This window comes from Emiliania huxleyi (genome assembly GCF_000372725.1).
Source record: "Emiliania huxleyi CCMP1516 unplaced genomic scaffold EMIHUscaffold_28, whole genome shotgun sequence".
NCBI classification, from domain to species: domain Eukaryota; phylum Haptophyta; order Isochrysidales; family Noelaerhabdaceae; genus Emiliania; species Emiliania huxleyi.
In genome coordinates, this window is record NW_005199926.1 from 111,356 (window position 1) to 131,148 (window position 19,793).

The following is a 19,793-nucleotide window of genomic DNA, read 5'->3' on the forward strand; positions in this document are numbered from 1 at the left end:
GGAGGAGGTGGCGAGGCGGCGCGAGCGGCGGTAGGCAGACATCGCGAGAAGAAGAAAAGGCAGCCCATGGTTCTTTTCTAAAAAGAAAACTTAACTCACTGCCCCGGCGCCCACCCCTCGACCTTCTTGGGCAGCAGCTGGTCCGACAGGTCCTCTCCGTGTCCTAGGCAGCCGTGGCCGCCCTTGCCCCAGGCAAAAACAGCGCCATCGCCCGTGCGGGCGAAGTTGCGGTATGCTCCCGCCGACACAGCGACGACGCGCTGGCCCGCCAAGGCCTCGACCTTCTTCGGCAGCAGCTGGGTCTGATCGTCGCCGTGGCCCAGCTGGCCTTCGCGGCCACTGCCCCAGCTCCAGAGGTTGCCGTCGGCGGTGATGGCGAGGATGTGTAGACCTCCAGCCACAGCCGAGACCGCGACGACCCGCTGCCCAGCCAAGGCCTCGATCTTCTTGGGCAGCAGCTGCTTCTGCTGGTCGCCGTGGCCCAGCTGGCCACTGGCTCCATAGCCCCAGCTCCAGACGGCGCCGTCGGCGGTAATGGCGATGCTGTGCGGACCTCCAGCCGACACAGCGACGACGCGCCGCCCAGCCAAGGCCTCGATCATCTTCGGCAGCAGCTGCTTCTGCTGGTCGCCGTGGCCCAACCGGCCGTCCACTCCACCGCCCCAGCTCCAGACGGCGCCTTCGGCGGTGATGGCGAGGCTGTGGTCCAGCCCAGCCGACACAGCGAGAACGCGCTGCCCAGCAAAGGCCTCGATCTTCTTGGGCAGCAGCTGGTGCTGCCGGTCGCCGTGGCCCAGCTTGCCGGAGAATCCCCAGCCCCAGCTCCAGACGGAGCCGTCGGCGGTGATGGCGAGGCTGTGGTCGTATCCAGCCGAGACAGCGACGACGCGGTAGCCAGCAAAGGCCTCGACCTTCTTGGGTAGCTGCTGGTTCTGCCCGTCACCGTGGCCCAACCGGCCTTGCTCTCCATACCCCCAGCTCCAGACAGAGCCGCCGGCGGTGATGGCAAGGCTGTGCTCAAATCCAGCCGACACGCTCACGGCGCGCTCGCCGCCCAGCGGCGAAGGGAGGCGGGTCGGCGTGTTGAGCTGCGCCACACCCTCGCCGTGGCCAAGGAGGCCTGCGACGTGCTCCTCCGAGCCGCAAGACGAGAGCCGCCCCTCGCCGTCGATGAAGACGCTATGCTGACTGCCTACCGCAGCCCTCGCCGGCTGGTTGGACTCGCACAGCAACGCAGCGAAGCACAGCCACCGCACGGCACAGCCCTCGTCCTCTGGCTGCGCCGGCAGCTCGAAGCCGCGCTCTTGCGCCCACAAGCGGATGGCCTCCGCCGCGAGCGAAGCGTGGAAGAGCAGCGAGACGGCCGCGACGCGAGCGATGTCGACGGGGCTGTCGCAGCGAACGAGGGCGCGCTCGAGGAGGTCCGTGGGGACGTCGAGGAGGCAGGCGGGCGGCGGCGTGTCCGGCGAGGGGGCGGCGGCGGAGGAGGCGGTGGCCCCGGGGGCGAGGCGGCGCGAGCGGCGGCGCGGCGGGGCAGACATCGCGAGGAAAAGAATTTTCCAAGTTAAACGGCGGAATCGCACGACACGATTCACGCGGTGGCGGCGTGCCGTCCTCCCATCCCTCCCCTGGGTTGTCGGTTCTTTCTTTCTTTCTTTTACGATTCACGCGCAGGCCGCACCTCTAGTGAGGCCCGCATAGCATGTGGGAGACTCATGCCGCCGCCCCTGCCACCCCTGTGTCAGTGTGCCCGTGGTAGTGAGAGACTGCCGGTGAGAAGCCGGAGGAAGGTCGCTAGACTGAGTTCTGAGATGAGACCGCCAGTGGATGTGGGAGTCCACCGCGCACCGCGCTGCGAGCCTGTCGTGTCCCTTGTCAGGAGCAGGAGAGCCCCACCTGTCCCCCTGATCGTCCTTCCAAAATCCTGCTCGTGCAGGTGGGGACCCTGTCCTCCTCCCCCATCCCTCGTTTGGGTTGTGTGTTTTCTTTCTTTCTTTTACGATTCACGCGACAGGCGAGGCGCGGGCGACGGCAAGAGGAAAAGAATTTTACAACGGCAAAGAACGCAACTTCTTAGCCCCCTGGCCCTGGATGTGAGCTGCTGACCGCGCTCTTAATTTCTTTTTGTACGCGTGAGTGAGCCTTCAATTCTTTTTGTTCGCGCATCTCGATACCGTAAATTTGCTCCAATGGTGAGATCCGCTCCTTCGAACGCTCGTCCCCACCCTCACGTTCCTCACAGCCTCTCCCCCTCCTCGCAGCTCTCGGCCTCCGTCGCCCTCTCCGCCGGCTCTGCCGCGATCACCGCGCCCGTCGCCGCCCCGGGGCGCGGCGCCGTCCGTGCCGCTGCGCCTGCGCTCATGGACAAGTCTGGCCTCGAGGGCTTTGCTAAGGAGGCGCGACAGCCTGTGACTTGACCACCCAGCGTGCCGCCACCGCTCGCCCGGCGGCCTGTGCGGCCACGCGACGCGCCTGCTGAGGTGCCGCCGGCCCAATGCCCGCAGCTCAACCCCGTCGTCGGCTACTGGGACCCGCTCAACCTCTCTAACGGCGAGTTCTGGGGCGACTCGAACTCAGCGACGATCGGCTTCCTGCGCGAGTCGGAGATCAAGCACGGCCGCGTCGCGATGGCCGGCTTTGTGGGCTACATCGTGCATGCCAACGACATTCGCTTCCCGTGGGACAAGGTTGCGATGGCGGCGCCAAAGGGGCTCTCCCCGCAGGAGCTGTGGGACGTGACGCCGGAGGCGGCGAAATGGCAGATCATCCTGACCATCGCCTTCCTCGAGTTCTGGCGCGCACGCACGCGCCGTTCCGGCCCTCCCTCTCCTCGCCCGCGTGTGGCACCCGCCGCGGCCCTCGCACCGCAAGCGACGGCGGCTGCTGCTTCGCCGCCGAGCACGGACGCGCCTCCCGCCGCAGGCGCGAGAACTCGTACATCCTGAGCAAGGAGGGCGAGCAGCACTACATGCGCGGCGGCAAGCCCGGCTACTTCCCCACCTTTTCCGAGCTGCCCCACCCGGTGCTGTTGCAGCGCCGCCACTCCCCCCCCCCCCCCCCCCCTGCCACTCCTCCCCCCTCGCCTGCGCCCGGCCGCTCGAGCCGAGCTTCTGAGCCCCCAATCTGCCGACCGCGAGCCCACCTCCCTCCCCTGCCCCGCCGGCCAGGTCCCCTTCAACCTCTTCGACCCCTTCGGCTTCAGCAAGAACGCCTCTCCCGAGAAGAAGGCCAAGGGCCTGCTCGCAGAGGCGCACGCCGCCACGCCCGCCTCCCTCCGCCCCTCTCCCCGCCGCGCCCCGCCTCGCCTCGCCTCCCGCGCCGCGCCGCGCCGCCCCGCAAACCCCGCCCGCCCGCTCCGCTCTCCCTCTACCTCGCCCTCGGGCCGTCGCCGCCACAGGTCAACAACGGGCGCCTTGCGATGATTGGCCTGATGGGCTTCCTGTCCGAGGCCAAGGTGCCGGGCTCGGTGCCTGCTCTGGCCAACGTCGGCATCCGGCCGTACGCGGGCGAGGTGATGGCGCCGTTCGACGCCAACTTCCACCTCTTTTAGAGCGGACCCAGGTCAGCGGGGAGGGCGTGGCTCGCTGGGGCGGCGGCTCGCGCTGACCGCGCGCGCCCCTGCGCTGCCCCCCCCCTTTGTTGATGACACCGGCGCGTATCCTCTCTCTTGTGTGCAGTCTTGGCGCATGTACCGATCGCCGCTACGCGCGCGCTCGCGGGCGGGACGCCGTTGTACTCAACCTTGCTAGAGCATCTCGCCACCTCTCCTGTGTCTCTCACTCCGCTCTCCACACACGACACACGCAGGCACAAAAAATCGAGAGTCCCACACGCTCAAAACGTACGTACGCTAATACGGTCACACTGCCAGCGTGCGGCCCAGGGTCAAACCGTGCTGCTGTCGCGTGTCGGACACACACTCACAGTCTACACCACACGTCTGACGTCTCGCGCACACACCCGACACCGGCAGTCGGCCTCGGCGGCCCACGCTTCTCTCTAGCTCTAGCCTCTACTTCTTTTGCTCGCCTCCGAGCTTGTCTGTGATCCAGTTTCCAGCCGCAGTTATTCCTGCGGTGACCTTCCCGCTCACATCATGCCGCTCGTTCATGTCGTGAGCCCAGGCCAAGCTGTTCTTCGCCCCCTCTGCCACCTTATCCGAAATCTTGTGCTCCTCGTTGATTTCCCGTGCTTTGTCGCCGATGGCGAGAGCAGCCTTCCCCGTCGACTTGGCAGCCGCTCCCACCTCATCGTTGCGAGTCGCCGCGTACGCCGCTCCTCCTGCCGCAGCGAGCCCGACTAGCGGACCCGCAAGCACAAACGCGGCAACGCCGCCAACCGCTGCTGCGCCAGCAACAACCTTGCCGTCAAATTTTTCACTGCTTGGAGCAGGCGTGACCTCCTCTCCCTCTTCTGAAGACATATGGGATTCCTGTCTGCTTTCCTGCCGCAGGCGCGGAGGAAGGCCGCGGCCGCGATCAACGGAGGAAGAAAACGCGGCGGACCACTGGCAATATTTTTATCGTCGGCGAATGTGGCGAGCAGGTCGACTGGCAGCGCCGCGGCCGCTGCCTGCGTGGCCCACCGCCGTGCGTTGGAGGCGCAAGCTCCCGCCATCCGTCATCGTGGTGCGCGCCGCCCGTGGCAGCGCGCGATACGCCCAAGCTCTGACCGTTGCCGCCGCGTTTGCAGACGGACCGCGCCGACAGCCGCCTGTTTGCGCTGCAGAGCACAAAGTCCGACGTGGCGGGCTGCCGCCTCGGCATGACGAACAACTGGGGCAGTCCCAGCGGGTTCACGTACACGCTGAACTTTGTGAAGAGTGGCGAGGAGGACCGGACAGATGAGCGCATTGATCTCGAGAGCGGAGCAACCCTCTTTGTCGAGCGCAAGGCGCTATGGGTGGGGGAGGGCGGTTTGCTCGGAGCGACGGTGGACATCGACGACAAGTTCAACCTCATCGTAAACTCGAAAAGCGATGAGCCGCAACGGGGCTCCGCAGGCTTAACCGCCGACGAGGTCGCACGCAGGGCTGCTACGAACACCGACGAAGAGAGGTGAGGGGCTAGTGGGGGGAGGTGGGAGAGGGGCTGTGTGGGGTTGTTGCGGTTTTACCCGCGCTCTAGTAGGCTTCAGGATAAAGTCGGTGGACGTGGTTGCGACCGGCGACGGAGTGGCCCATGGCGACGGAGTGGCCCATATGGCGCTTGGACATGGAGCACTTGGAGTGCTGTTGGCAACCTCACATCCAGGGCCGGGGAGCTAAGAAGCGCACCCAGCGGGCCCCCATACCGCGTTGGTGCCTCCATCCCCCTGCGGAGCGCGCCGTCGCGGAGAGAGCGCGACACGTCGTCGTCCCACGTGCCGCGGGTCTCTCCCTCTCTCGGCCCTCCTCGAGTGCTCGGCCCCGGCCGCGTCGGCCCGCGTCGCCGTCGGTTATCTAGATCTACGGTTCAAATTAATCCCGCTGTTTAGGAAAAAAAACTCCCCGGCAACGGTCAACCCGCAGCCGCGATGGCCACCTCGTACACGCAGAGTGCCCCGAGCAGATGCCAGGCACCGTGCAACGCCATGTACGCGCGGGGTCCATCCCACACCCAGCCCGCCGCCAGCGCCGCAAACGATCCCACACCGGCGAGGAGTGCGCTCGGCGGCACCGCGCCTCCCAGCCCAAGGACCAGCACCAGCGTGCGGAGGGCGGTGGGAACGGCAAAGATGTAATCGAGAAGGATGGCGAGCTGCACGGAAGGGTGCTGCGTGCCTCCGTAGCAGCACTGGGTATAATGGTACCACACCGAAGCCATCCCGGCCAGCTCGAGCTGAAGGGCAAGCGCCGGCGAGGAGCCAACCAGTGCGCCTCCGGCGGCGAAGAAGACGATGTTGGTCGCAAGGAAGATCTGGCACTCTGGAGAACTCTCGTCCAGGGGACGCAGGTCGGCATACTCCAGCAGCCACCTCCCGCTCGGCAGCCCCTTGCGTATCCTCCGCACAGGCCGGAGGATCCTCCGCTCGCCGAGCGCGGTGGCCCGCCGGCTACCGAACAGGAGCGGGCGACTCTTCACGGCTGCTGCCCGCGGCGCGGACAGCGCTGCCGCCGCTGCGACGAGCGAAAGCCAGGCCAGGGCTGAACGTCTCATATGAGCCTACGCGAGCTCGCACTGTTTCTCGCCACTGTTTCGCGGCAGCGGAGAAGAAGAAAAGAATTTACCTTCCACAGAGAAACGTGAATGCTGCTGATCGTCCTTACAAGATCCTGCTCGCGCAGGTGGGGACCCTGTCCTTCTCCCACCCCTTGTTTGGTCTGTCCGTTTTATTTATTTTATGTGAATGCTGCGCCCTTGGGTTGTCCGTTTTCTTTCTTTGTTTCTTTGTGAATGCTGCGGAGCTGGTGCATCCCTCCGGGGGCGCCTCTGCGCCGGGGAGGCGTTGTTGGAGGCTAGGACGCAACGCGTCCTCCCCCTTTTCAAACTCGGGGCCCACTCCGCTACTACACCTACGCTCGCTCAAGCCCGAATTTGTGGAGGGCCTAAAAGTTTAAGCATTAAGGTGTTGCTGCGCAAAAGGGGTCGGACACAGGGCGCAGCTCATGCTAAGAGCTAGAAGAGGAGATAGTAGATAGAGAGAACAACCACCCTGTCCCGTTATTGCGTACACCAACACCACAAAAGCTCAAGAATTCAAAAATTTCTCTCTCAAAAGCTCTCTCTCCTGCTCCTCACTCAGGGCACAGGGGGGTCACAACTACCGAGTTCCTAGAGTCTAGCTGCCGCGTTCAAACCAGGACGGCGGCAGTGATGGTGCTATCACGGGCATGATCCGTGGAAAGTGGAGCGGGTGGTCCGGGGATAGAGGGATAGTAGAGCAGGCGCTTTGTGGGTGGCGGGTAGGGGGGCGGCGTTGGGTGGCCGGCCGAATCGTTAGCGGAGCTCCTCCGACAACGTCGGCGAGCTTCTGAATCAGGTTAGGTTGCCGGAGCACCGCCAACTCCTCCTCTGAGTCAGACACGCCAATGTCGACTGCGCCCTCCTCCCATTCGTCGACTGCGCCCTCCTCCTCCTCCTCCAATTCGCCGACTCGGCGACTGCGCCCTCCTCCTCCATGGGCTCGATCCGATTCCGCAGCGTGTCGTCCCCAGCGGCGGTGCGCGGGAGGCGGCCGCGGGCACGCTGGGCTCGATCAGCGGCTTCCCCTCAAGTTGCGCCGTAAAGCACGGAGATTTGGCGGACGTTCTTGCTGAGCCCTGGTCTGACAGCCTGACAGCAAACCCCGGACAGCGCCTGACAGTGCCCGACAGCCTGACAGCGCTGACAGCACTTTCTCTGACAGTCTGACAGCACGTATCTGACAGCCTGACAGCAGAGCCTGACAGGCGAGGCGCTCCGTCGCTGTCAGACCCTAACGTGAGACAGCCTGACAGCTGCCTGACAGCCCGACAGCACACAGTGGCCTGACAGCAGCGCTGACAGCCCGACAGCAGCACAGACCGTACACAGTCAGACCCCCCCCCGTAGAGCCTCTTTCTTGTGCCCCATGAGGGTATAACAAAACTATTACATGCAAAGACATGTACATGTGAGTGTGGTTCATGTAGTCATGGGATGGTCATGGGTCTCTGACTCTCTCAACCTTAGGGTACCCCTAGGCTTAAAAGGGTGGGCCCTGGGGCGCCTGCGGCTTAAACGGCTTAAAACCGGCCTAGGCCGGTTTTAAGAGCTGCTGGGCCGCCGATTCCTTAAACGGTCTTAAACGCTTAAACGGTGCGGGAGAGCTCCCGAGGTCGATGGTCCGGGAGGCTCCCGGTAGACGCCGGAGGCCGGGAAGCTGGCTACAGTCAGCTGGCACGCGTCCCCTATGCGAGTATGGCTCCTGCCAGTGCACCAGACCTACAGATGTGTCTTCAGAGGCGGGTTTGTGCCTAATAAAGGCAGTATTGGATAAAACGGCGCGGAACCCAGCGACGCGTGCCGGTGAGGCCGATTTTCTTAAACAGACTTAAAAGAGGGACCCCCCGTGCCTGCAATCTCTTAAATGACAATTTGAGCCCCCAAACCTCCTCATTTCCTAAAAGGTCTTAAAACAATCCGGCCCTCAGAACCCTAGGGGTACCCTAAGCTCTCAACCCTCCCGCCCCACCTCTGCGGACCCCTCTCTAGCACCGGCGGCTGTGCTACTACAAATGAAGCTACCAGCTAGCCTTCTGGGGCCCTACAGTCATATGCCTACGGCGTCTGGGTGTGGGTGGCCGCCGCCGTCTGTGCCGCCGCCGCGGCCTGCGCCTGCGCCGCCATCTGCGCTCCCCAGGCGGCCGCCCCTGCCGGCGTGATCACGCCGTAGGAGGGGGGCAGCTGCGTACCCGCTGGTCTCCCCTTGATAGTGTCATAAGTGTGGCTGGTGTGTGTCAGAGCCTGATAGCACCCCGACAGCTAGGGCAGCCCGACAGCACCACCTGACAGCACCTGACAGTAACAGCCCAACGGCTGACAGCAGCAGCAGCCTGACAGCTCTGACAGCTCCGACAGCGTCTGACAGCAACACCCGACAGCTCCGACAGCACCCGACAGCTACAGAGCCCCTCGCCTGTCAGACACGCACCCGACAGCACCCGACAGCACTGACAGCACCTGACAGCTGGTCTGACAGAGGCACTTGACAGTGCCTGACAGCTGCCCGACAGCCCGACAGATCACCTGACAGCACCTGACAGCCTGACAGCCAGGGCTCAGCGTTCTTGTTTAGGTATGTTGTTGGTTTCAATTTGACGGATGTCTTGCTACCAGCTGAAGGCTTGCATTGTGCACGGTATTCGGATTTTGCTATTTGCTCGTGTGGGGGGGTCTAGGTGTCGTACTGGTTGGGTAGTAGTCTAAGTTCTGAGCCTCGAGGCTGAGCGGGTCTAAGTGTGACTAGTCACGCTCGGGTGCTTACGCGGTCTAAGATCAGCGAGAGCCTCTTACATCGGCTAAGTCGGCCGTGGCACAGCCTGGGGCCAAGAGGCTCCCACCGTGATCAACGATATACGGCGCTAGCCCCCAAATTTTCTTCGCCTGCGGCGGGCGCCTTCTAATCCGGATCGATCCTCCTCATGCCTCAGCAATCGCCGCCTCAGCATCCTCCTCTTCCGATTCTCGTTGCTCTTCTTGAGCGCAATCTCTAGCCAAACATTTCTCACATAAATAGCCTCAAGCTCAAACAAACGCATGTCAGAGAAGCCTGTGTATGCTGGTTCTCTTTGAACGATCCGCGCGTGAGGTAGATCTAGCATAGGGCCTTGTTGGCAGCAGCCAGCTTGTTGCGCTGCTTCGTTGCGATGAGCTGATTGGGATCGCAGAAGTGCATGCCAAGCACCGCCACGATCTTGAAGCAGAACACATCGCAACCGCATCGTCCGCACTGCCATCGGCATGCCGCGCCCGCCGCTTCGCCGCAGCCGCCTTAAGACACGCATAGCGGCAGCACATGGTACGGTGCGCGTACTTGAGCAGGAGTTGCGCGCCGCAAGTAGCGCACTGGCCCTGGGACAAGGCGATATGGCGTCGTGCGCGGCATACGTTGGTCGGGACGCGTCCAGGTATTTTTCGGGTAAACCTGGACTTTTGCAGGTATACCCGGGTTTTACCCGGAGTTGGCCTTATGTCGTCTAAGTTCATGGCCCCCGACCATACAGCGTCTAAGTCCGAGCCCGGCTCCGTGCGGGGGCTAAGTTGAGCGCTCGCTCGCTGCAGAGGCTAAGTGTAGAGTGACCCTCTAGCCCTACTACCCAACCATTGGTGTCGTGGGCGGTATACACTGCAGTGTGTGCAGATTTCTGATTTGCGCAAAAAGCACAAAGGTACCGCGTCTGCGACGCGGGCGCCTTGCGTGCAGAGCCCTTAGCCACCCTCTATGTCTTGCGCGGTCAAAATACGCGGCCCTCCAAGTGCCAAGACCGAGCTCATATTCGGGCCGCGCCACACACTCCTGTCCTTCTCTCGGTCTCACACGCCTCACTCGTCCGCAGCATTGCTCGAGCCCACCCCGGCCGCGGGCTCCGCCGCTTTGCGGCTCGCCACCTCGTCCCTCGCGAGCAGCCTCTCTCGCGCCGCGCCGCGCACGCCACGCTCCTGCCCCGAGCCGAAGTCGAGCCAGCGCAGCGGGCCGCTGAAGCTGTCGACCTCGCCGTCGCCGTCTCCCGCGGCGAGGCCGTAGGCGTAGCAGCCTGCGGCGAGGGAGGGGGGTGGCCTAAGGGGAGGGGGCGACGGTGCGAAGGTGCGAGGGTGCGAGGGTGCGAGGGTGCGAGGGTGCGAGGGTGCGAGGGTGCGAGGGTGCGAGGGTGCGAGGTGCGAGGGTGGCGAGGGCGCAAGGGCGCGAGGGTGCCGCACCGAGGAGCAGTGCGAGGTTGGCGCACCAGATGAGGGAGGGCTCCTGCTCGCGGGGAGGGGGTGTGAGGGGGGGTGTCGCGGCCCGTTGTGCGCGCCGGACGAGCGGCCCCTTCCTTGGTCAGGAATGGCATCCCGAGCGTGAGGAGCGGGGAGCCGAGGAAGGCGAGGTTGAGGGCGCGCCTGAGGGAGCGAGAGAGGGAGCGGTCGAGGCCAGGGCCGCGGCGAGCGGTCTCAGTTCGGGGCTCTCGGCCGGCACTGCCCCTCCCTGCCGAGCCACCCTCCCTGCCCAGGCCACTCCCTCCCGAGGCTCCTCCCTCCTCCTCTCGGGCGGAGCCGGCAGCCTCACTTTTCCCAGCCGCGGGGGCGGCGGGCGCGGAGCGAGGGGATGACAAAGAGCCAGTAAGACCTGCGCCGGCGCGGGAGGGGCGGGAGGGGCGGGTTCGTGCGCGGCGCGGCGCCGCCTGCCGCGGGAGAGGGGCCCTCGCGCCAGAAGCCGAGTGCCCGCAGAGAGAGGTCCAGCTGCACGCCCGGGATGGCGTCGTAGACCATCAGGCCCGAGATGGCGATCGCGAGGAGAGACTGGCCGATGAAGAGGTTCTTGAGCCAGCCGCGGAACACCGTCCGCTTCTCCGCAGCCAGCCGCGTCTCGATCTTATCGAGTTTCTCCTGCAGCTCGGCCCTCTCCGCGCCGTCTGCTGCCGCGCCGAGCTCAGCCTCAGTGAGGATGCGCTCGCGCTCGAGGTTGACCACCTTGGATGGGTTGAGCAGGTCCTCCAGCGCCACGCCCGTCAGCGCCCGCACCTCGGCGTCCATCCGCTCCACGATCTCCGGGTCGATGTTGCCCTCATCCGTCGCCATTGGCATCAGCTCCCGGAAGCCGTCCTCCATCGGTCCCTGCTGAAGCAGCGGCGCCGCCGCGCGCGGCAGCGCCGGCCGGGCGATAGTCACGACAGCTGGCCGCATCGCGGCCGCGGCCGCGGCCACCAGGCACACAAAGCACAGAGCTCGCATCCCGGCTGGAAAATTCCGCATGAAAAAGACTATTGCCGTTGCCGACGCCTAGCGCATCACACCCCTCTCCTTAAAATCCGTAGGGGTGGCGGTGTGCCGTCCTCCCATCCCTCCCATCTGTACTTTCTTTCTTTCTTTTTGGGCCCGGGACTGGCGCGAAGAAAGCTGACAAGCTGCCGAGCCCAAATCACTGTGAGCAGAGTCCAGAGTTGCGCCGAAAGGCGGGAGAAGCCGCGAGAGCAAGGGATCAGGCAGGCGGCGGCGGCGTCGCAGGACGTTACGAGGTAGACGAGAGCGACGCGACAGAGGAAGAAGCGACAAGAGAGAGAACGAAGAGAGTGGGACGACCGCGAGGTGGCATAAGGTTGCAGCGAGAATCGGCGAGGGACTGCGAAGGGAGATAGAAAGAGGCAGACGACCAAGGGTTGGGGTGGGCGACGGCTAGCACCACACTCCTCTTGAGCACTTGAGCACTTGATAGGGTCGATTCCGCATGGTACGGGACCCCCCTCGATCGTCTCCTCTCCTTAAAATCCCTGTGTGGTGGCGGCGTGCCGCCCTCCCATCCCTCCCTTGGGTTGTGTGTTTTCTTTCTTTCTTTCTTTTACTGTGAGAGTCGTGATTTTTCTTGGTTTTCAAAAATCTCTCTGGCGCGCACTGGCACTAACACCATGAAAAAAGAAGCCGCCGCGCGCATACAAGAGTTGAAGCGCTGTGTGTGTGTGTGTGTGTGTGTGTGTGTGTGTGTGTGTGTGTGTGTGTGTGTGTGTGTGTGTGTGTGTTCTCTTCTTGTGTGTGTGTGTGTGTGTGTGTGTTCTCTCGAGGTTCTCGAGGTGGATATCCTTTGGCCGCGTTGGGTGTACACACGAAGCGCACCGGCGCACGCGGTCCTCCCGCTGCTGGATGTAGCGTAGACTAGAGCATACAGCTTCAGCTACAGCTCTCCAGCGCTCTACGCTCTAGCCTCTACATCCCCAACACCCTCCCTCAGTGCTCAGAGCAGAGAACACCAGTTACCAAGGTCCAAGGCCTAACCCAGGCTCCATGGTGTCGTGAAGGCGCGCACACCACTCTCGGCGAGGCCGCCAAAAGCAGCGCATTACGGGGACGTGAGGTGGGCTGTCCTGACGGCAGCGCGCACTCTCGACTCTGACGCGCGTTGGCGAAAGCGCAAACGGGCCCCGGCGTCGCCGTCGGGCCGTCGCCGTCTCTCGCTCACGCGCTCGCCGAAGTCTCACGTGCCGTTGCCGGAATCGCCGTCTAGACCCACGCGTGACAAAACAAAACATCTCGCGTGACCAGAGACCACGAGCGCACGCGGCGTGCGGGGCGGTGGCGCGTGGCCGGGTCCGGATTGCGGTTCAGGTCCGGTTTTGATGTGTGCACCTCGAGATACGAGAAGTGCACGCGACCAACCACGACCGAGTCGTGACGTGACGTGACGGAAATCGGAATTTGAGCTCGATGCACGATGGCCGACAGTTGGTCAGTGCCCACTGCCCAGTCGTGGGCCGCCAGGCTCAGGATCGAGAGAGACAGTGACCATGATACGGTCCGTACTAAATCCACAGAGTGTGATTTCGCGCAATCGCTCGACTCTGAAAAGCTCGCCGATCCCGCGGTGAGCGCTGTGGTCGCCGCAGACTGGCTCCGACTTGACGGGCGCATGGAGACGTGATGCCTCCATGCGCCCGTCGCGTCGAAATCGACATGCGAGTCATCTTTGGCCCGCCAGAGGGATCAGCGGCGTTTTGGGCGACAAACAGCGCTGCGACCGCGAAGTGGCGGTGGACATGCTCCCATGGTGCCGACGCGGCGCCGGAGTGGCCGGCGCTGCTCGCCGCGACCACGACGGCTACTCTGATGCTCCGGGCCGACCCGTCCTACCCGACGGTGGCACTCTTCCACGTCTCGCTCACGCTGAGAAAAAATCTGAAACGGCGTGCAGCAGAGTCGCCGACGAGTTGGTCCGCGTGCCTCCTCGTGTCCCGTACCGTTCTCACACATCCATAAACTCACTTTGGCCTCACTGAAGCGATGCCTGAATCCTTAATCCTCGGATTTTAGATTAGGACGCACCGCACCCTCGCTAACCGCATGAGACGAGACGACCTCCTCTCACTGCCCGCCGCCGTCTTAGAAACAGCGGCATGCCGAATCTGTTTTCTTCATGCCAATGTAACCGTGTATTAACCCACTTAAACGCGCAGAAAACGCCTTTTTGACGAGCTTTAAAACGGTGCGAGAGGCCGTTTTCCTATCGGCTAGCTCGGCACCGCCCCAAGCGGCGAGCGGTGGATCTTCAGTCGACTCTGGAACGGGTTGGCTGGAGTGCGCGGCCCGTCATCGGCGCAGCTTTCCTCTGCCTCCTTGCTGCGCAGTCTCGATGCTGCCTCCTTGCTGCGCAGTCTCGACTCCGCCGCCGGCGCCGCGTCGTTGACGGCAGCTTCGCTGCGCCTCACCGCTTCCGCCAGGCGCCGCGTGCTGGCACTCACGGGTGCGAGGCGACTGGACGGCAGCGGCGGTGCTGATTTGGCCGCTCGGCCGCTCGGGGATATCGGGCGGGGAATATCGCGTTGCACGACTTCTGGTGCTCGAGTCGAGCACTCGCTCCATGCTCGCTCGACGGCGCGAAGCTCTTCCCTCAGGAGAGCGATCTCCAGCATCGCGCGCTCCTCGCTGAGCGGCGGCTCGGGCCACCAGCATCTCAACCAGGCAGGCACGCGCCTCGGCGCCCGTGTCTTCGATGTCGTTGTAGGAGCCATGGCAGTTTCCCGCAATTCAGACGAAAAAAAATTCCAAAAACCTCCGAGAAACCCTTCGGGTCGCTCCTCATCGCAAACCCTGTCAGCAGAGTCTCCTACGGGAATGTACGTACGTACTTATAGCTTACTGGGAATGTACGTAAGAGCTACATACACTGAGACAGAGAGAGACTTTTCTCCCAGTAAGCTAAACGTACGTACACTGAAAAACCCTCACGCCGCCCGGCTTTGGTGTATTTGGTGGGCCTGCTACCACGCCAGCCCGACATGTCCAAGGTCGCCGAGTCGTGCTTCTCGTTCCTGCACATGGAGGTGGTCAACACGCTGCTCAGCCCGACCCCGACAGCGGAGGAGCTGCAGCACGCCGGCCGCCGGCTCGAGGTGATCGGGTACCAGGTGGGCGAACGGCTCGCGGAGCGTTACACAAAGGACCGGCCGCGCTTCGCCGACACGCTAGAAATCATCAAGTTCATCTGCAAGGACTTTTGGTACGAGATTTACGGCAAGCAGATTGACAAGCTGCAGACCAACAACCGGGTGCGTGCGCGCTGCGCCTGCCCCGCGGCCGCGTCTCGTCCGGCACTGCACGACCACGCGCGCCGCTGTCTGTGCCCACGCTTGCAGGGGGTCTACATGCTCCAGGACAACAGGCACCGGCTGCTCGTGCGGTGCTCGCCGGCGGCCGAGCGGCAGTCGACGGCCAAGCAGATGGGCGCGACATACGGCAAGTTTCCGTGCGGCCTCATCCGAGGCGCGCTGTGCGGCCTTGGCGTCTCCTCCTCGGTGGGAGTCGAGATGACGGACGTGAGCGCATGCCAGTTCACCGTGCGAATCCAGATGCCGCAGCCCCCGCAGCCCCCGACGCCGCAGCAGGACACCTCGCGAGAATAAAAACATGGGCTGATTATACAGTCGAGTCGTGCGCTTACTTGAAACACTAGTTGCCTGAGCGTTATGTGTCCACTAGTTTCGTCGCTGGGGGGGGTGCATGATCACAAAACGAGTGATACGACGCTCGACCCGCTCGACGGGCGGCCGCCGACTGGGCGCCCCAGCCCGCTTGTGCGCCCCTCTTGGGAAGTGTTCTCTTCTTGGCCTAGGTCTTGGCTCTTGCCCGCTCCGCCGCGCTCGCCTCGCTCCCGCCCTGACCCCTGTGGGCCCTGCCACGAACGCAGACTCTGCTCTGTGGACGGCAGCGAGAACCGAGAACCACCGACCCCTCTGATCTAGGGTGTAGGGAGCAACACGCGCCCAGGCCGAGCAGAGCGATATTAACGTGATACGTGTGTGTGTTGTGAGGGATAAAAATAAGACATGAGTCATGAGACATGACACCTACCTACCGCGTGTGCGACGAAGACGCGTTTGAGGCAGCGTGTTGCGTGTGTAGAGTGGTGGTCCTCTGCGGGGGCGCTCGGGCGGCGGGGGCTGAGATGGGCTGTGGAGCCTCGCCACACGGCCCCTCGACAACCACGCCACGACCCGTCACACGAACGAGGCTTCCCAGGCAGGCAGGCAGGCTTCCCAGGCAGATTGCGGGCCGATCCTCACAGCTCACAGCTCACAAAGATTCACAACGCCCTCGAGGTGCCCCCGAAGTAAAATCGAAAACAGGGCGGGCCGGCCGCGGGCGCAATGTCAGCCGCTGCGCTCGTCCGCGACGGCGACGTTGGAGGGGTACGAGAAGCCCTGGCGAGCGGCAGCCCATTACCGGGGCTGTTGCACGTTGCGGCTGAGGAGGACCAGGTCGAGATCCTCGAGCTGCTCGTCGAGGCCGGCGCGCCGCTCTCTGAGGTCGACGAGGATGGGCAGACAGCGCTGCATGTTGCAGTCGCCAATGGGCACGTGGACGCAGCCGAAGTGCTCTCCCGCACACAGCCGTGCCACGAGCTCGGCGTTCCCGACATCTACAAGATGACGCCGCTGCACCTCGCCTGCGAGACCAATGAGCCGGAAATGCTCGCACTCATCCTCGCGCGCGGCGGCGATGACATCATGAAGGAGCGGCGGCGGCAGTCCATCTCGCAGAAGAGACAGAGCATCAACAACAAGAGGACCAGTATCGCTGGGATCGCCGGTGGCACGGTCGGGGCCGCCGCGAGCGGAAGCGCTCCGCCCATCCCGACAGCCAGCTCGGCTCTGCACCAGCCGCCGAGCGCACCGACGCTGGACATGTCTCTGGATGCAGCCCTCTCTCAAGGGCTCTCGCTCGACATGCAGATCGCGCTGGACGTGTCCGACGTCTCCTCCCGCTCACGCCGGTCCGATCCAGAACGGGCGTCGGGTGGGTCGTCGCACCGATGGAGCACGAGCACCGACGGCTCCTTTGGGTTCATCGCAAAGCGGCACTCGAACGAGGAGGGGGTGGACATGCTCCGCCGCGCTTCGAGAGGTCAGATGACACAGCTGCCAAAGCGCCTGAGTGATGCCGGGCCCTCCAGGCGCCTCAGCCTTGGGCTGGATCCTGTGAGCCTACCGCACCGGCTGAGTGAAGTCTCCTCCAGGCGGCACAGCCTCGCTGCCACCGGCTCCAACCCGAGCCTCCCGCAATTCCCTCCGCTGCTGGAGGGGGACGGGGAGAGGGGCTCGCTCTTCTCGCCGTCGCCTGCCAGCGGTGGCGCACGCAAGAATTGGGGCTAGGTCGGAGCGACGGCTGTGCAGCGCGAGGCAAGCCTGCTCGTCACTCGACGTAGACCCTGCAACCTGCTCGGCGAGGAAGGATGCTGCGCTCGGCAGTACAGACGGCCTGGGAGAGTTGGGTGTGTGATCGCGGTAGAGTACAAGCGCGGGGACGGAGGCGCCACACCGCACACGGGGCGGACTCTCGCGAGTGATACAGTAGCGCGAGACGTGTCACCTGTGGCGCTGCGCCTGCTCACAGAAGTGCTCACAGGTCTCAGGTGCAGCGCGCGCGCTGCGCGCGGGGCACATAACGCGTTAAAGCCACGGCGGATATGGCGGGGTATCTCCTCCCGCGGTAGGTAAGGAAAACCAAAGAAGAAAAATATTCATTGTACACACAGCACACACATCACACTCGCCGCGCGGTTGCGGGTTGCGCGGCACGCGGGGAAGGCACGCGGGTCGCGGCGCGCGCACCAACGCGTGCCACGCGCTTGCGACAGCTCTGAACACACAGGACCGCACTGCACACCCACCCGAGGACACGCATACAAGATACATGAACATGCCACTCACCCAGAAAAAGCGCTTCGACCACCGCACGAGCGAATGGGGACGATGCACGCAAACGCACCAGAAACGCACCGACCAAATCCGCCCACAACCACTCCACTCTTCGCCACCCCGCTCGAAGTCGACCCCCCCTTCCGCGACCCCTCCGGTCGGCCCTCTCCCTACTGCCGGCGCGGCGGTGCGGCCACGTCGTCGAGAGAGAGCATCTCAAAGGGGTCCGGCCGCCGCTCCTCCGCCTCGTCGCTCGAGCTCTCGCCAAGCCCGCTGTTGGTCGCCGCGCCCGGCCGGCACGCCCCCGGCGGCGCGAGCGTGAGCGGCTCCGCGTCGCCGTCGTCGTGCGGCTCGCCTAGCGGGGGGCGTGTCGCGGTCGTGTCATGGGCGCGCCGCGGACACGTCGGCGTCCTCTCCACGCGGCTCGCCCGGCGCGGGCGGCGCGGCGCCCGAGGCGAGGGCGGCGAGGTGATGCGTGCGCAGCTCGGAGAGGAGGGAGCGCGGGAAGGGGCCGATGAAGAGGCGCGTGTCGAAGGCGAGCGCGAAGAGGCGGCCTGGGAGCGGCACCGGAGGGAGTGTGGGAGGGAGTGTGGGAGGGAGTGTGGGAGGGAGTGTGGGAGGGAGTGTGGGAGTGTGGGAGGGAGTGTCGGGAGGGAGAAGGGACGAGACGAGAGCGGTCGCGGCAGCGCGGCGAGAATCTCGGCGGATCTCGGCGAGTCGCGTGCCGATGTCGTGGCATCGGCCCTCCTCCTCCTGCAGCACGAGCAGCAGCGCGTGCTGCTCGGTGCAGCAGAGCAGCCGCGCCTACCGGACGCGTCACGCGACACGTCCGCGACACCTCCGCGACACGCGACGAGAGTGTGTGGGGGGGTGGAGTGGCGTGGCGGCGCGGGCAGGTGGCGGCGCGGGCAGAGCAGGCGCCTCCGAGATTTGGAGGAGGGCGAGGTCGACTCGTTGCAGCCCCTTGACTCCCTCGCAGAGGAGGCAGTCCTGCGGGGAAGGGGGGGGGGGGGGGGGAGGCGGGAGGGTTGGGGCGGGGCAGGCGGCGGGACAGCAAGGCACCGCCGCGAGAAAGCCCATCCCCTGGACGTAGCCAACCTCGGGGTTGCGGCGGGAGTAAGCGAGGAGGACCGAGCGCAGGCGCTGCCGCCCCGCCGCCCCTCCGAATACGCGGTGGCCCGGAAAGGTCCGCGACACGTCCAGCTCGATCTGCCTCGCCACGCCGAGGTCGGCGGCGGCGCGCGCAGCCCCAGCGCCGCCCCACGCGTCCCGCAGGACGGCATAGTAGTCGCCCGCCTCGACACAGCGGAGCGTATCGATGCGGGCGAGGAAGGGCCACACCTCCGAGCGCCGTGCCGCAGGCACCCCTCGCCGCACCAAGCGCTTCAGCTCGAGCGGCCGCCGGCTGAGCTGCCGCGCGCTCCAGCGGGCCCAGCCGCCCTTGCCGGGGGAGGAGGCCTCGGGGCGTGGCGGTGCGGGGGCCTCGAAGGAGCGGAAGCCGAAGGAGTCGAACCGAGGGTCGTCGTCCTCGTCTGGCACCTCGACCCAGTCATCAGATGAGCAGCCCGCCGACGCCGGGTCAATGCACACGCTCTCCGCGGCCTGGGCCGCGCCGACGGGCCAGGAGGCGTACCCGAGGCTGCTCTCGGATTCGTGCGCCATGAGAGTAGCAGGCCAGCACAAGTGTCAGCACACTGCCGCTCTTTCGTTTGGACGGGGGCTGCCGCACGCATGGGGAGCCGGGTACCTTTAGCTGTACTCGTCTAGGCAGGCAGGGGTTGCGAGCACTCATTCTCGCTCGCGCGGCGCGGCGAGGCGGCAAACAGGCGGCGGCGGCGAGACGGACGCTGCTCGAGACGAGAGTGTTCTTGCACCGCGGTCGCCGGTGCATGGCCACTGCGAAAACGCAAAAGTGGAGCACCGCCCTCGCAAAAAGAAACAGAGGTGCGAAAGTCCCACCGCGACTGCCTGTCGTTCCCTTGTCGGAGCCACTCTCGGAGCGCAAATTTCCGCGGCGCAATTCTTCTTTCAGCCTTTGCGCGCTCATACTGTAATGTGATCGAAATCACAGCCGCTCGGTACAAAGGAAAGAAGAAAGAAAACGCCGCCGTTTTGGAAGGGGCCTCCCTTGGTTGTCCGGATCCTTTCTTTTTCTTTTTGGAAGGGGTGGCGGGACGGCTGTGGAGCGAAGTGGCCGTAGCCAGCCTCAAACACCCATGGGACAAAAAGATGAGATTGCCAGATGAGAACGGGGGGAAGGAAGGACAGGCGAGCGACTTAGGCTGAACAAGCTTTTCCTCTCGCACCCCGTCTCTTTTCCTTTCCTTTTTTCTCTACAGCACCCTCTCTTTTCCTCTCTATTTTCCCGGGCGCCGGGGAAACCATCAAATTTTCCGGGCTCTGAGCCGAGTCTGAGGCTAGTTTGGGCCCAAAATCAGCCAAATCGGCAAAATACCGGGTATTTTGCGGGTAT

At 64.5% G+C, this 19,793-nt stretch overlaps 7 protein-coding genes across 7 annotated transcripts; 3 read left to right on the forward strand and 4 right to left on the reverse strand.

The window, feature by feature from the left end:
- The first annotated feature begins 2,164 nt into the window (after window positions 1-2,164).
- Lhcf15_1 (light harvesting protein) lies at window positions 2,165-3,855 on the forward strand. The gene is made up of 6 exons (XM_005776289.1): window positions 2,165-2,192; window positions 2,262-2,396; window positions 2,505-2,794; window positions 2,923-3,022; window positions 3,168-3,248; window positions 3,398-3,855. Exons 1-6 carry the CDS (start codon window positions 2,190-2,192, stop codon window positions 3,548-3,550), a joined length of 762 nt encoding a protein of 253 aa, XP_005776346.1. The 5' UTR covers window positions 2,165-2,189; the 3' UTR covers window positions 3,551-3,855.
- Window positions 3,856-4,012: 157 nt separating this feature from the next.
- EMIHUDRAFT_206896 (hypothetical protein) lies at window positions 4,013-4,423 on the reverse strand (the record flags this gene model as incomplete). The annotated part of the gene is made up of 1 exon (XM_005776290.1): window positions 4,013-4,423. The coding sequence occupies one exon, from the start codon at window positions 4,421-4,423 to the stop codon at window positions 4,013-4,015; it is 411 nt and encodes a 136-aa protein (XP_005776347.1).
- A 1,075-nt stretch (window positions 4,424-5,498) lies between these two features.
- Window positions 5,499-6,137, reverse strand: EMIHUDRAFT_101141 (hypothetical protein; the record flags this gene model as incomplete). The annotated part of the gene is made up of 1 exon (XM_005776291.1): window positions 5,499-6,137. The coding sequence occupies one exon, from the start codon at window positions 6,135-6,137 to the stop codon at window positions 5,499-5,501; it is 639 nt and encodes a 212-aa protein (XP_005776348.1).
- A 3,834-nt stretch (window positions 6,138-9,971) lies between these two features.
- Window positions 9,972-11,199, reverse strand: EMIHUDRAFT_450611 (hypothetical protein). Its single transcript, XM_005776292.1, has 5 exons — window positions 10,846-11,199; window positions 10,705-10,764; window positions 10,472-10,538; window positions 10,359-10,401; window positions 9,972-10,195 (listed from the first exon to the last, which is right to left on the reverse strand). Exons 1-5 carry the CDS (start codon window positions 11,169-11,171, stop codon window positions 9,984-9,986), a joined length of 708 nt encoding a protein of 235 aa, XP_005776349.1. The 5' UTR covers window positions 11,172-11,199; the 3' UTR covers window positions 9,972-9,983.
- A 1,847-nt stretch (window positions 11,200-13,046) lies between these two features.
- Window positions 13,047-13,551, forward strand: EMIHUDRAFT_206900 (hypothetical protein; the record flags this gene model as incomplete). The annotated part of the gene is made up of 2 exons (XM_005776293.1): window positions 13,047-13,352; window positions 13,510-13,551. 2 exons carry the CDS (start codon window positions 13,047-13,049, stop codon window positions 13,549-13,551), a joined length of 348 nt encoding a protein of 115 aa, XP_005776350.1.
- A 794-nt stretch (window positions 13,552-14,345) lies between these two features.
- Window positions 14,346-15,070, forward strand: TRS33 (trafficking protein particle complex 6). The gene is given in 3 exon segments (XM_005776294.1): window positions 14,346-14,362; window positions 14,379-14,671; window positions 14,759-15,070. The coding sequence occupies 2 exon segments, from the start codon at window positions 14,402-14,404 to the stop codon at window positions 15,023-15,025; spliced, it is 537 nt and encodes a 178-aa protein (XP_005776351.1). The 5' UTR covers window positions 14,346-14,362; window positions 14,379-14,401; the 3' UTR covers window positions 15,026-15,070.
- Window positions 15,071-17,490: 2,420 nt separating this feature from the next.
- Window positions 17,491-18,982, reverse strand: EMIHUDRAFT_631945 (hypothetical protein; the record flags this gene model as incomplete). The annotated part of the gene is made up of 5 exons (XM_005776477.1): window positions 17,491-17,675; window positions 17,749-17,874; window positions 18,046-18,124; window positions 18,242-18,310; window positions 18,383-18,982. 5 exons carry the CDS (start codon window positions 18,980-18,982, stop codon window positions 17,491-17,493), a joined length of 1,059 nt encoding a protein of 352 aa, XP_005776534.1.
- Between the last annotated feature and the right edge of the window lie 811 nt (window positions 18,983-19,793).

Coding starts and splice junctions, on each gene's coding strand:
- Lhcf15_1 (XM_005776289.1), top strand. Junction 2,397..2,504: donor TCGAGGGCTTTGCTAAGGAG/GCGCGACAGCCT, acceptor CAATGCCCGCAG/CTCAACCCCGTCGTCGGCTA. Junction 3,023..3,167: donor TTTCCGAGCTGCCCCACCCG/GTGCTGTTGCAG, acceptor CCCGCCGGCCAG/GTCCCCTTCAACCTCTTCGA.
- EMIHUDRAFT_450611 (XM_005776292.1), bottom strand. CDS start 11,171: ATGGACGCCGAGGTGCGGGCGCTGACGGGCGTGGCGCTGGAGGACCTG. Junction 10,765..10,845: donor CTGCGGGCACTCGGCTTCTG/GCGCGAGGGCCC, acceptor GCGCCGGCGCAG/GTCTTACTGGCTCTTTGTCA. Junction 10,196..10,358: donor CAACCTCGCACTGCTCCTCG/GTGCGGCACCCT, acceptor CCCTCGCCGCAG/GCTGCTACGCCTACGGCCTC.
- TRS33 (XM_005776294.1), top strand. CDS start 14,402: ATGTCCAAGGTCGCCGAGTCGTGCTTCTCGTTCCTGCACATGGAGGTG. Junction 14,672..14,758: donor AGCTGCAGACCAACAACCGG/GTGCGTGCGCGC, acceptor CCACGCTTGCAG/GGGGTCTACATGCTCCAGGA.